This window comes from Kryptolebias marmoratus, linkage group LG14 (assembly GCF_001649575.2).
Source record: "Kryptolebias marmoratus isolate JLee-2015 linkage group LG14, ASM164957v2, whole genome shotgun sequence".
Taxonomy (NCBI): Eukaryota; Metazoa; Chordata; class Actinopteri; order Cyprinodontiformes; family Rivulidae; genus Kryptolebias; species Kryptolebias marmoratus.
This window is the reverse complement of record NC_051443.1, coordinates 12,271,405-12,285,993: the sequence shown is the minus strand read 5'-3', so window position 1 is coordinate 12,285,993 and position 14,589 is coordinate 12,271,405. Positions and strand designations below refer to the sequence as shown.

The following is a 14,589-nucleotide window of genomic DNA, read 5'->3' as shown; positions in this document are numbered from 1 at the left end:
CTTATAAATAATACCTATCCTGAGCCTAATTTGCACTTTAAGAAAGTAGGAACATCTGTCTCTCAGTCAACTATTTTAGGTCAGCTGGAGGAGCAATTTGCAGCTATTTAGGTTAATTGCCAACCGGTCAGTAGGAGGGCTTGGTTTAAAAAGAGCATTTTTAAAAAGGCTGAATTGTTCAGAAGTAAAGATGGGCAGGGGTTTGCCAGTCTTTACAAAACTGCACCAAAAAGTGTGGAACAATTTTAAAATAATGCTTCCATTGTGACTTAAATATTGGTTTATGAGATTTGCAAATCTGCATTCAGTTTTTATTCACATTTTACCCAATGTCCCAACTTTATCAGAATTGGAGTAGTGAAAAAAAGACATCCTGCTGTTCCTCTATGGTAATTCATAAACGTTTTTAGCTCTCACTTACTTAGCTCTCAGAAGATCCTGATCCTTGAGGACAGACCCCTGCAGGTAGATGACTCTTTGAGACCACAGAGGAATCTGCAGCACCCTTCGCACCTGCAGGTCCATCTCAGTTGGGCACAGGATCACCACGTAGTAATCCTTGAAAATGAAACAAGGCTGGAGTGAAAATCCGCAGCGAAACGCGTGAAATAAAAACATACATGGGCGTTGTTTGGTACCTGCAGTCTGGGATGTGCGTAAAACTCATTGAGAAAATCCATGAGCAGGTCTATTTTGAGTGCGCTGACACACAGAACTACGTGCTTTTCTGTCTGAGCTCTGTGGCGGCTGTAGTTTCCTCCAGACTTCTGTCTCTCCATCCACAAGTAGATCAGCTCCTCAAACTGACGCACAACAGACTGTGTCACAAAGGCAAGTGTGAAAGTTGGCAAGCATGATCTGAACATCATACTACCTGCAGAGGAAGCACAACCAGAGCCACACAGATCATGATGACCACCAGCAGCTGGGAGGGCCATATGCGGGGAGTCACGTCTCCGAAGCCCACGGTGGAGAAGGTGACGATGCAGAAGTAGAAGGAGTTGAAGAGGGAGAGGTGCTTACCTGCTCGCTCTAGATGCTGAATTCCACATGTGCTGTTTCAAACAAAATAATGTAATGTAATGTAAATGTAAACAAAATCAAATTAAAGTCCTAGCATTTCTCAAAGAAATACTTATCACCCTCTGCCTTTCTTGTCAGTGTCTTAAACTCAGATGATCTCATGCTGGAAAGGGATAGAATTTTATATGAACCAATGTGATACTGTGAGATCTTCTTCTTCTTCATCAGAGAATGTGTGGTAAATGACTCTTATAGCTACATTCTAGATTACTAAGAATAATTAACTGTGTTATTAAGTATAAGTCATGCAGCCAATGATTACTTTCTTTCATTAAAATCCATCCATTGGTTCATGAGATATTTTGCTAACAGACAGATTTGACTCTATCAGTTAATGTTGAGAAATAATAAATAACACAAACTCTGTATTATAATCACTTTTTGTTACAGACACAGACAATATATTTGAATCCAAGACAATTTTATATAATTTATTACCATTTTTAGGAGATTTTGTCCCCCTAAACACTGACATTTTGTCACAAGATGTTAAGTTTATAGAAGTACTAACAGCTGCGTATTGCTTGAAAGTTCCAAGAAATAATCACGTAAAAAGGGTGCAGGAAATATGGAAATAGATCTTTTGTAATTAGTCACAAGTTTGTTCTTGATTTCCTGAGAAAATAGGAAAAAGCTGCACCACTTAGACCCAGAACATTTGCTCCTTAGTTTTGTGATATTAGAAACTTGTCAGCTGAGAAATGCCAGATCTTTACACATGCTGGATTCACATGTGGGTGAACAAGCTCATCACTCTCATTATGATCAAATCACACTGTTGTTTTTAGTACTTGATGCACATTTTCTGTGTCTGTGCCACAGACGCACACAGATAGATTAAATATCGCCGAAAACAAAAATCTCTAAAGAAGCTCGAAAAGTCAGCCTCACCCGGTGAAGACGAGGCAGAGCAGGGTGCAGATGAGAATAAGGACCTGGTTGAACATGGCCGAGTTTGTCCTCTGGATTGCTCTGTGGACGTCGTTCTGCACCGGAATGAACAACAGAGATTACGTTCTGAAGGTGAAAACTCAATGACAGGCATACTCAAGCACGTTAAACTCGCCCGATACAGTTTTTGCAAACAACTTTGCTCTGAAAAAGAAAAATCCATTCTGCAGCATTTCAGCAGCAAATAGTGAACAAAAGAGCAAATCATTTCTTAGTGCACACCTTTCTGCATGCACACAAACAAGCAGAACCAGATGAAGAGAAGACGCTGCTGTTTGTGCTGTTAATTTATATTAGGGGGGAAAAAGGGGGGATTCTGATTACCCTACACAAACAGAGCCATTAAAATGATGGTTAAAAACAGGCCATTAACAGACACAATTAAGTTTATGGCTTCCACTCACAATCATGTTTTCCAAAGCACATTTAGCCAGCCAGCAGTTGAGAAACACAGGAATGAAGATGTTTCTTATCGAGGGCCAGAAGATCTGAAAATAAAGAGAAACATTTTTTTTAATATTTCATAATTTTAAAAAAGAAACTGCACACAAGAGAAAAACAACAATATGAATGCTTGTGTAAAGGTTTCTTGTGTGCTAAATGCACATTTATTTGCTTATATAATGTAGTAGAGCTTTTAAATAATTTTAATGGCTGCAGTTCACATATGGTAGTACTGTACAGATATGAAAACTACTGCAATTATAGAGAAAATACATCAGTTATTATGCTTAGGAGAAGCAAAAGAAAGTATGGACTCCTCAAGACCTCTGAAAGTCTCCTCCATTAAACAGCATTATTAGATCCATTATGCAACAGCTGCATAATTGGATTGTGATTTGGAGAATTTGAAGCTGAAGTGAACAGTTCAGGACATTCCTTAAAACCAATTTTCAGTAGTTTCTGTTCTTCGGCAATGTGCATAAGTCTTTTATAGAAGGCCAGTATCATAAAAAAACTGTTGCCATGGTGCTTTCCCCTCTTCTCTTATCGAATCCTGCGATCCCCCACCCAATAAAGGATGCACAAATACTGGCCACATAACAGATCGAGCCTCTGTTGCTCCATGGTAATGGACTGTGGTCACTTTACGCTGCAGGAGCACTTCAGTGGGATCAAATCACAAGTTTTAACCCTGAGTCCTCAAGTGTTTCAGTCAGCTTTAGAGATGTGACACATATTCATGTTCTTTAACTACACCATAAGTTCCTTATAAGATTGGGATAATCAGATTTATTACTTGTCTCTATAAGTATTTTTAATGTTGTGACTAATTTGATTTAAGTGTTTCAATTTCTCTATAGTATCTGCTCTGGCTCCATGGGCATTTTAAGATTAATTTGAAGGTTTTTAAAATTATTTATGGTCTTACCTTTTTTCTCTGTTATACTTTTTCCTTAAAGCCCTGCAGATTGCTCAGGGCATCTGGAATGGGTCTTATGATACCATCCAAAGTTAAAACTAAAATGATAAAAACTGAAGTTGGTTGGTTAGATTATTTGTTTATGAAATGTAGTAAGTTTTGTTACAATTTGATCTGTTTAATTGTATTTTACTTCTAGTTTTCAGATTTTATTTACTATAGTTATTTATTTAATTTTTAGTTAGAGTTCAGTACTTTTTTGATATTTTTGTATTTTTTCTGGAGGTTTTATTTGTGTTTTGATTTCAGTATTCTTCAATGTAGAATTCATGTTTTTATGTCTTTAATTTTTTATTTTCAATTTCCTATTTAAAACATTGTTTTTTCTTATTTCCCATCAGTTGTAAAGCATTATTTATGTTCCATTCGCATTTCTAACAAGCTGAAATGTCTCTGAACCACAAAGACCATCATAAATTTGTTGCAAGTAACAAATTTTCTGTGTTCACCATGACAGTTCAGAGTGTTGTTAACATGTTCAAAAATGTGAAACATGTACATATTTTAAGCTGATAGTGCTGTTGTATTTGTATAGTTAAACATGCACAGTTTATCCTTTGAAAGGTATAAATTCATAAACAATAAATATGTGCCTGGGATTATGAACATCCCCCCAGAGAGGGACAGTTTTCCATGTTCATGTGCAGTGATGAATAAATGTACTGGCAATTAGAATAATTCATATCAAAGTTGGCAACACATTAGAAATACATTAAGAGCAATAACACAGTAACAAACCAACAATCTGGAACTTACTGTTATAATGAAGGGAACTGTGTTGATCATCTCCAGCAGAAACGACACCTGAAATATCTGCTCCCAAATGTTCCCCTGAAAGCGAAAACACAATAGATGTTGAGTCGCAGCACAGATTCTCACATGACTTTGATGCAGGAAGAACAGGAGCTCAGATGTTGCCCGTATTAACAAGATCTGAAACAGATGTTGGGGAACCAGGAGATTCTGATAAGTAATGGGCTACTGGAACAAAACATTTATTAGCCAGCAGAGCACAGTCCTAGGAATAGCTAAGATACTGCGCAGAACCCTCAAGCTCCCAGGCTTGTGGTGGAGGACCCAAGCTTGAGGTGAAGGGGATCACCCATGAGGCTGAGCTGAACCAGTTTATTTTATTACTGGTCATCTTCACCAACCACTTACTTCCTCACCTCCTATCCTGTAATTACCTTCGATCCTTACTGCTGCCGTGACAAATGACTTGGGCTAATTACACCACTTATGGATAATCGGTCTCACACTGAACAAGCTATGAGTTGTACAGAATGCATTAATCATGTTGGAAGGTGATATGTTGTTGTTTGGGCTTTTTTGTAACTTCGTCTTACCTTGTAGCTCAGATACATTAGTAACATCGTCTCCAGGAAACTAATGATGGCCACAATCACCTGTACAAACAGGAAAAACAATAAACAAAACCTGCAAATTGCTTACAACAGCTACAGTATATCAGAAATTTTGGGATTTTTTTCTGGGAAAAGGGTTAAGCGTTTTCATATAAGTTAATGGTCTAAACATTTCTGCTTTGGCTTAAGGTAATTAAATATTTAGTCAAAACACAGATTTAGGTTTGCATTTTTATTTTGTTTTGACTCACTTGAATAGCCCAGACTGGAGCCTTCCTGTCCACCCAGAAGATCAACTCCCTAGCAGAGAGAGCACACACAAAACATCTGTGTTCACATTTAAGAATAAAACGAGCATTCCTTGAAGGAATGCATGTCACCCTCTGCTTTACATGCCAAGTTTTAAAAAAAGATCATATGTGATCTGTTAGTGCTTTGATTATATGATGGGGATGAATCTCAGCTACTACCACACCAAATCTTACCTCAATAACTCCAAAGGTTAATCAGCTATAGATGTACATGCAATGTAAACTTTTTGAGTTTCATTAAAATATGTCTGGTGGTTCACGAGATATCTTGCTAACAGACAGACAAACAAACACATGCAAAGGCAGTTACATGACTGTCCACCTTTCATGGTGGTGGGCAATATTTAATACCTTCACAGATCATAGCAGAAGTACATACAAATATGAATAGAGAATCAAACACAATCAAACTTGCTGAGCATGTGCCTTACACAGGTCTTAACAACAAGAAGCATCTGACTTAAAAAAAATAAAGTGGCAGAAATGAGGCAACAAATTAAATCTGTTCACAGTAATCACATCTTCCGCTGCCTACCAGTTAATTTCTCTGTCCTGCACCGATCCATTCCACAAACAGTCGACGCTGAAAAGCAGCAATCAAGGGGAAGAAAAGAAATCAAAAGGAGAAAAGAACGTTCATGAATATATGTAAAGATCTGCAGTTTGGCAGGTCAGAAAGGTTAATCTATTAGTCTCTTTAATATTCATGCACATTCATATTACAGTTTCTCAACTTTAACTCCTAAGATGTTAACTTTGTGCAGATCTTTGTTACACACCGAATCTAACCTAAAGCCCCAGCATTCTGTGAAGGAATGCATATCACCCGCCACCCTTAATGCCAGAGTATTTGACTAACATCATTTTATGAGGAAAAATGACAGAGATTGATCAAACTGTGAAGATAATGTGCACAATCTCATGCAACATTCTTCAATGTCAGACACAGAGTATGTGTTGTGAATGACTCTCAGCTACAACCACATCAAATTTTAGGTTAGTATGGGTAGAACTCACTGACTTATAACCATTCCTGTGTGTTTAAAGGCCAGTTGGCTTTTGCGATCACCTTGAATGGAGTTGACTCCACAAGCTAATCAGTTGTGGATGTACATTCAGCAAATAGTTTCTGCAAGTTTCATTCAAATTTGTCCAGTGCTTCACATCCAAAATCATTATTATCCTTCCTTCGCCTTTAGGTGGTGGGTGATCATGATTTAGAGAATGAAATTGTGCTTTCAGTTTGTATTTTTCTGCAGTTTCACAAATTTCTTGTTAGAAACAAGGTTTCATTTTTGCTACATACTCATACTAATTCACACATAGTACCTCCTACATACTGTAAGATTATTTTAATTCAACAAACATATTTGTTAACAGATGTTAAATGTCCTTTTTATCTATAAATAATCTGCCTTAAAACCTGTTCCTTGTTATATGAAACTTTAACCAGTTGGTTCAATCGTCTCTTCGCAGTTCGTTAGCTTTCCATCGTCTTTGTTTTATGTTTGTCATACAGATGTCTGTGTGATAATGCACTCAACTTAACATTTTGTGTGTGTGTGTGTGTGTCAACAAACCATTTGTTGTTGCCGTTTGGAGTGTTTTGTTGCGCAGCGCTGTGGCTGCCGCCGGCGCTCTGCCCCGGTCTGTCTGTCATCACTCTGATTATGTACAGCAGGCAGGTGAGCAGCTTCAGGCAGAAGTTAAACACACGAATTCGTAGGCCTGGAGAAAAAAAAGAGAGGAGGGATGTGAGTCATTTTACAGCAATGCAGAAACAAATAAACATTACTGTATTTGTGTGTGTGTGTGTATAGATGTGTCCATGGTTTTGATACAGTTCATTCGAAGCAACTTTATGGCGTTTTCTTTCTTTTTTTGTCATTCTTCAAGAAGACAACCTGCTGCACCGTCCACTTACTCGATCTTTGGTTTTTGATGAAGAAAAGCTTCAGACGCTCCTTGAAGGTGTTTTCATTCACGTAAAACTCAACCTGCACCCTGACAGGGGAAGAAGAAGGAGAGCAGCTGTCACACAGGACTCAGTAAAACCTGCAGATCCAATCCACACAGATGTTTTTAAAACTGGATTAGTAATACAGCATGAATATTCATTAGCTTTTTATCTAATCATCTGCCTGAGGAGAGTTATAGGCAATTATCCCTCTCTTATTTTCTTCCCAATTACAAGGCTGCTATTAAGAAAAGAGCTGCATGCTGCACAGCTTGAACTAAAATCATCAGAGATCAGTTTTTTACTATATAACAGAGAAATCACTGCCAGAAAAGGTGATGGAAAATGACTAAATTATTTTATTAGAGGACTACCGCCTCGTGATATGCCAATACTTCATAATAAACCATAAAACTTATTAGTTATATTAATGTCAGGAGCTATAATCCAATTAAGATCAATTCAGAAAAAAAAAAATCAGGTTACATGTTTGTCAAAAAGAAAAAATACCTCTCTCATTTAGACCTTTTCCACACATTGATTTTCTGCTAAAAAACACAGCAACACACATATTGTTTTACCAGTCCATAGTAAGAGCATTCGAGAATAACATTTCTTCATGTAATTGAAAAAAAAAGATTATTTGTGCAAGATTAAACTGTCAAACAATGGCAAATGCAAAAAGAAAAATTAAGAAAAAAGTCATGTTGTTAAATCAAAAGCGCTTTGATTTGTAGCCTGAGAGAAAGAGATGAATCTTCACACTATTAATCCTCAAAGCACTGAAGAGAGGCCAGATGAGGAGGAATTTAAAAAAAAGAAGAAAAATTAAGAGTTTAGAGGATTTAGAAGAAGCTTCTGAGGATGTGCTGCTGTTTCTGCTGCTTCATTAACCCCATAATTTGGCTTCCGTTTGAAGAGTTTCATCATTAGAACGTGAGAGAAATGTGGGCCGTTGTGTTTTGAAACTCCACGACAGATCCAGAGAAATGAAACACAGAGGAGCGACAGAGAAAGTCCCTGCTGCGAGCTCTGTGTAACAGCTGTAACATCTGGTCTTGTGGCAGGGCAGAGACGAGTTCTGGAGGAGGAAACTTTTCAACAGAGACCCGCTTGTCACATTCTGAGAGGCTGTCTGTCTGTCTGTCTCACTGCTCTACCCACACATGTACACATGCACATAATGGTGCATTTAATGACTCTTAATTAGCTGCTGTACAATTACAGGTTGAAGTGGTCTGACATCAGGCATATTGGGGTGTCACATTGGAGTTTCAGGCAATAAGAAGCGACGCAAATTACATCTCTTTTTTTAAACCATTAATTGCAGTTGAGAAGTTTTTAATAAAAAGTTGAAGCATTAAGAGCAGAAATTAACTGAATAATAGTTGAATAAAACATAATTTGGCAAGTAAAATGTAACCGAGTGGAACTAAACCCACACTACCCAAAAGAACCTCAAAATGTAAAAAATACATTTTCAACAATTTAATTTTATGTAATCTATAATTTAAAGTACCAAAATAAATATGGTTTGATCTCTTAGCAGTGATTTGCAGCCTTTCCCTAAAACACAGCAGGTAGGTTTGTTAATGAAATGAATAAAATAATTTAAAGCAACAGTTCCCAGACATTTCAGCCTCTGACCCACAAAAGAACAGCAGAAACGTGAGACCCTTTTTTATTTCTGGAGTGTAAAACATTGCTAAAAACTCAAATAAACAAGGATATAATAACAGCACAAACAGCTTCTGCATCTTTTATAGGATTTAATAAAAATTTCTACTGTTTTTAGTTAAATGACGGCAAAAATGTACAATTAGCAATCATCTTTAAAGTTTAATCTATTTGGTTTCTGCAGATTGTCTTAAGACCCATCACTTGTTGCTTCATGACCCACAGTGGAAGTCCAACCACAACTTTGGGAAGCACTGCAAATCTGATCTCTAATAAAATAAACAAGCAGCCGTGTATGAAGGGTGGAGTGGGACAATTCAAAGCTGAACAAGGCAAAGGAGAAGGTGAAGCTTTGAATGGAGAACTGGTGACCAAGGACTCATTCTATGACAGCGGAGTACCATAAAAATCCACAGATCTTTTTTTTACTGTTTCTTACATATTTTTCTCAAAACTGGACTTTGAATCAAAATGTGATTTGCATCAAATGGAGCATTCTAGACATATGCATCCTAATTATTAAGATGTTTAGATCTAATTCTGTCAGATCCATAAACATCATTGCACAACACTGGTGTATGTTTAGATGAAAAACATTCATCCGAAGAGTTTATGTAAATAGCAAAACATTAAATTATTGTGACAGCAACAAACAGGAAGTACATCAAATTCAAGGAGAACAAGAAAAATAGAAGCAGAAAAACACAGTCCTGAAGTCTTAAAGTTCAATTAAATACAATAGTTGCTTTTTTATCAGACATATTTGTCGTCTTTCATGTGCTAAGTAACTGTTTTTATAAACCTGGACAGGCAGCTGGTAATCTGTGGCACTTTCCACACTTCATACTCCTGTTCTTGTTTTTTGCATGTCTGTGGGTTTTGAGCGCGTTTATTAAACTGGACAAACAGAAGGACCGCTTCTTTTTTTGTCCCTCATCAGCCAAATCCATAATTTGTCCATGCTTAAAACAATATACACACATTATTAACGTCTCTGTCGTTTAATCAGAGAAGTCCATGTCTAATAAAATCTTGACATGATGTGGCAAGCTTCTTCGCGTGGCCCTACCTCTGCCCGGAGTCACTACCAAGAGCGTCCGACCTCCATGCTCCCACAGACGGACTGACCCAGGTGTGGATGATGGTCTCCGGATCCATCGTGCAGGACACTTAGCTGCAAAGTGCAGCAAGTCTTAATTCCTACAGCTTGTTGACTAAAGCTCCTCAGGGCAGCTCTAAAAAAAATAAAAAGCCCACTCTGCGTGTGGTTTGGAAAATGGATTACATATATGTTTTATTTTAATGAGGAAAAACAGCCGAAGTAGAAAACAAGAAATGGAGCGGCTTGACTGATCATTTCTTGTGAGAAATGGGAATATTTTTAGAATTTTATACAATTTTTCCCCCCTCTCTCTCTCTCTCTTTCTCTCTCATGCGCGGGCCTGTTGCCACAGCAACACGATAGGAATAACCCAAACTGATGCCGCTGCTGCAACATGGACTTCTCTAGCAGCACTGCAGCACCTGACAAAGCTGTAAACATTCACAGTAACATGATTAAGGATTAGGGAAAATATGCTGATTTCTCTTTTTTTGATGGCACTCAAATCCCATCAGTGATTCAAACTTAGCTTTGCACGACTTGTCGCTTAAAGCCATGTTTTATTTTTGTTTTGTTCCTCTAATAAGACGCACGAGTGGAGGGTTTAATGTGATGGTACTCATAACCAGAAAGAGACGCTCGAAAGCAGAGAAGAAGCAAGGATTTCCTGTCTTTTTGCTCTGAATCTCCCATCGTTTTTCTCCCATTTGAAGAGCGGGGAAAAGTCTGAAACACTAATTTATAGGTGACCTATTTCATGACTCAGTGCTTTTAAAAATGTCGGAAGAGGACACTCTACTTGAACTTCTTTCCGCCCACACATATGAATCCACTTAATGTGGCTTTTTGAGTTATACACAAGAGCACTTTACACCATACTGTGACATGTGTCTGTAAATCATGACATTATTCATATCTATATTTAGCTCATAAAAGCTACCCTCCTTGGAAACCAGACAATAAAAGCACTTAAAAACAAAGAAAACAAGGTGAAAACTCAAACTGCAGATGGAAGGCTATAATTGAGGTTGCAGTCGCGTTTAAATAGATTTGTTTTTTTTGGGTTTTTTCTGCATGCTTGAGAAAGTAGCAGCTGAATGATGGATTATCCCTGTTAAGATGTAACCAGTGACATTTGTGAGTTCACTGATCGCTTCTGAACACAGGCTTAGACGACGACCACGTCAAATATAACCTGAAGTATCATTTCCTCACCGACAATACTATCAGTTGGGGGCAGGAGGCCAGTTCATTGTCAGGGGCAGAACAGAAAAACAATAATAACCATGTAAATGGGAGCAGGAAATGTGGGCTGTTTTATCGAGATGAAAACAGTTATTGATGCAAGGACAGCTGGGCAAAAGGTCATGTTGGACTAAAAGCTTGTTTGTACTTGTTGAATAGAAAAGATGTGAGATTTATTTCAAACAGCACTGTAGTCTGCTTTCTGCTGTAATTACATTTGATCAGCACAATGATCTTCAAACATAAGCAGTGACAGGTAATGTGGTACTTTTTTGGTAGAGCTCTTTGAAATACACCTCTGAGACCTTTTTGATTCTCTAAAAAAAAAGCTACTAAAGCAGACAACAAAAATGAAAAAAAAAAAATTGGACAAATTGCATTTTTTCTGAAAATGGAGACTGAATGCTGAATAAAAATAAATTTGAGGAAGAAGCTGAACCAAGTTCTTGAAACTAAAACAACAGAACACTGTCTAAAAGTGGAAAGGAGCAAAAGGCTAGATAAAGACTAAAAGTAGCAAAAATTTAGCTCAAAATGCCAAACAGCTGAGTAAAAGTTAAAAGTCCCTATAGAAGACAAAATCATAGAGAGTATGCCAAAGCACAGAACAATGTTCTTTAAGGAACTGAAGAGATCCTAATGTATCCATATGAAGAACACATTTGTAAATAAAGCTTAATATACTGAAAACTAAAAAACAATACAGAAACAAAAGTCATGTCACCCATCTTCTGAGTGAGCTAAATGATTCAATGTATGAATGACTAAAATAGAACAAAGTGTGCAGAAGTAATTCGATTGTTAAAATAAAAATCATACGAGAAAATAAAAATAACATTAATATAATAGTTTAAATGTTGAATCAGCATTCACATAATAAAAGTAGCTGGGTTCTGGTGAAGTCCAGAAGGCAAGGATGCTGCAGTAAGATAAAAAGCTCAGTACAAAAGAGGAGTTTTATGAAAAAAGAAAAGGTGGATAACAAAGAGTGAAGGATCTCACTCCCAGTTGTGAAACGACATGAATCATTCTAGTTTTACACACAAATACATGAAGAATAAATCAAACAAAATCCCTTAACATGCTTGTAATTTTTATTTTGCTAAAACATGCAACTTTAAAAAGGCAGCTCTCAATTTCAGCACCATGGACAGCCCCACACGCGGCACAAACAATGTGCAACTTTTAACTTTACCTTTCAGAGCAAAAACACCTCTTTCCCTGAGAACAGAGAGCACTTCTAACTTCTCTTGTGATTGCTCAAACCGCAGGGGGTATACAAGGTAAAAACTCCAGACACAATCACTTTCATGTTACTGTATGACGGCTGAAAACAGTGGTGCCTGGATAGATCAAGTGGGCGAGAATGCTAATTAGGGGGATTTGTTGGCTGCTAAAACATAGGTACAGGAATCCGTATAAAGCATACTGTACTGAGAAAGAAAAACGAGACTTGGTAACAGTTTAAATAAATAAAGCCGCAACTGAGAAATTGCATTCTTCGTGAAAATGCAGTGTGAAGGCTGAGTGCTAAATGACTTAAAAAATGTGCTGAAGATGCTGACACTGAGTTGTTATCAAGCTAAGAGGCAGAACATTATAGGTAAAAGCTAAAAGGAAATAAAAACATTGCTAAAAGTAGCAAATTGCAAGCTAAAAGGTGCTGGTGAAGATTCTCAGTCATCCAGGATGTCACAAATCCAAAAAAAAAAAAAAAAACATAAATAATCAAAAAAACAACTGGATTTCTATTCTGTAGTTAAAAACGTTTCTCTTCCCACTCCCAACCTTCACACCATTCAGTTAGTGTTCGGGTGTTTTAACAAGTAGCTACAAATAAAAGAAGCAAAATGTCAGCTAAAAGTAGCAAAACACTGGCTAAAAGGTAAAAGCAGCAAAGTGCTAGCAAAAGCTAATGGTATCATAAGAAGACCGAAATAGACCAAATATACTGAAGTAAAATTCAAAGAGAACAATAATTTTTGAAATCTCAATGTATTTCTATGGTGGGGAATTTTGTAAAGTTAAATATTTTGAAAAGCATAAAAGTTACAAAACCCAAAAGTCATAGCTTGAACGTTCTGGATGAACTGAACATGTTGGCGTTTAAATGGTTCAAATAGCTCAAAGTGTGCAGAAGTAGTTACATGTCAATAAAGTCACAGAAGAAAAGACAAACAACAAAGAGAAACAGGATCAGTGTAGTGTGAACGCTGAATCAGCAATCACACAACCAAGCTGTAGTGCAAACACATGGGATCAAACCTGAGCAACAGCAGCTGTACTTTTGATGTGATATGAGGAGTTTGGTGGTTATAAAGAGGAGTTTAGTTTTAATTTGAAGCTGAATTTGCTTCAAATCCTGTGTCAGAACCAGCTGGTCTGCTTAACTGCTACTTCTGGAAATTGTTTCTCAAAATTTCTAAAAAAAAACCCGTAGTAAAACGCTAACCAATATCAAAGCTTTATCAAGACTGAGAATAAGAATATGTAATTTACTTCAGTTCAATTCACTTTGGTTCAGTTAATTTCAGAAAAAAAGAGTGAAAAAAAATCTTAAATATGAACATATAAAGTTTGGCATCCCTTCATTTTTGACTTTTTGGTTTAATCTTTTCTATTAGACGTTTCTTGAAACAGCTGCTGATTTCATTTGCATACGGAACAATTATAATCTGCAGAAAGCTGAAGTAATAGCAGTAGGATTAGTCATGTACATCAGCAGTAATTTTTTTGCCTGATTCTAAAAAACTCGGTTTCATAAATTTACATAATTTTTTAAATTATCAGATCAGGGCATAGGAGCACTGGAGTGCACGGCAGGCACTTATCCACCTCCAAAAGTGTGTATAGATTTATAGAGTTTTTAATCTCCCGTCAACTTTAATGTGGCCCGGAACAACGTACCCACACAAATTACATATCAAAATGACCAGCTCGGTTACAAGATGGGTGCTATTACTTTTAGTGGCGTTTTGAGTTACCATGGTGATGTAATTCGCCATTAAAACCCAATGCAAACCAATGAGCGGAACTCTCTGTCGGCTCAGCTGACAGAGAGGTCACATGACCTAGACTATGGAGCTCTGTGACCAAAACAGATTTTGTTGGCAAACAAACTTTTGCTACTCCCACATCTTTTACGATACATACACAAATTATACATCAAAACTTTGGCATCTTTGTCTTCTCTCAGACAGTGTTTCTACTTTTGCTGTAGGACTTGTGGTTTTCTCTCAAGTAGCATCGGAAGGCAGAGTCCGACCACTTGACTTCATATCTTTTCCCATTATAATTTTGCCTGACACTGTTTTTCTGATCGTGGTGTGAGGGACGTTTTTAACTCGTCATTTCTCTGTCATAAAGCGCTGTAGAAATGTGAAATTTGACATTTATGAGAACCAATCTTTTCTTTAACTCACTGACTCACTCACTTCTAACAGTTTCCCTCTGTTTTTGACACACATACATTAAGC

The 14,589-nt window shown here is 37.2% G+C and overlaps 1 protein-coding gene across 2 annotated transcripts in view; it reads right to left on the bottom strand.

The window, feature by feature from the left end:
• kcnt1 (potassium channel, subfamily T, member 1) overlaps positions 1-14,589 on the bottom strand; it is a 33,937-nt gene that overhangs the window by 15,572 nt on the left and 3,776 nt on the right. Inside the window, exons 3-13 of one of the 2 annotated variants that reach the window (XM_017407521.3) lie at positions 7,057-7,136; positions 6,713-6,860; positions 5,668-5,715; positions 5,073-5,121; positions 4,804-4,863; positions 4,214-4,288; positions 2,439-2,522; positions 1,975-2,069; positions 875-1,055; positions 639-803; positions 422-558 (exon numbers count right to left, since the gene is read on the bottom strand). In XM_017407521.3, coding sequence (XP_017263010.2) covers positions 422-558; positions 639-803; positions 875-1,055; positions 1,975-2,069; positions 2,439-2,522; positions 4,214-4,288; positions 4,804-4,863; positions 5,073-5,121; positions 5,668-5,715; positions 6,713-6,860; positions 7,057-7,136 — 1,122 coding nt within the window. Of the gene's footprint in view, positions 1-421; positions 559-638; positions 804-874; positions 1,056-1,974; positions 2,070-2,438; positions 2,523-4,213; positions 4,289-4,803; positions 4,864-5,072; positions 5,122-5,667; positions 5,716-6,712; positions 6,861-7,056; positions 8,329-14,589 lie in introns of those variants that run through there. The other variant, XM_017407522.3, reaches the window with a different exon arrangement.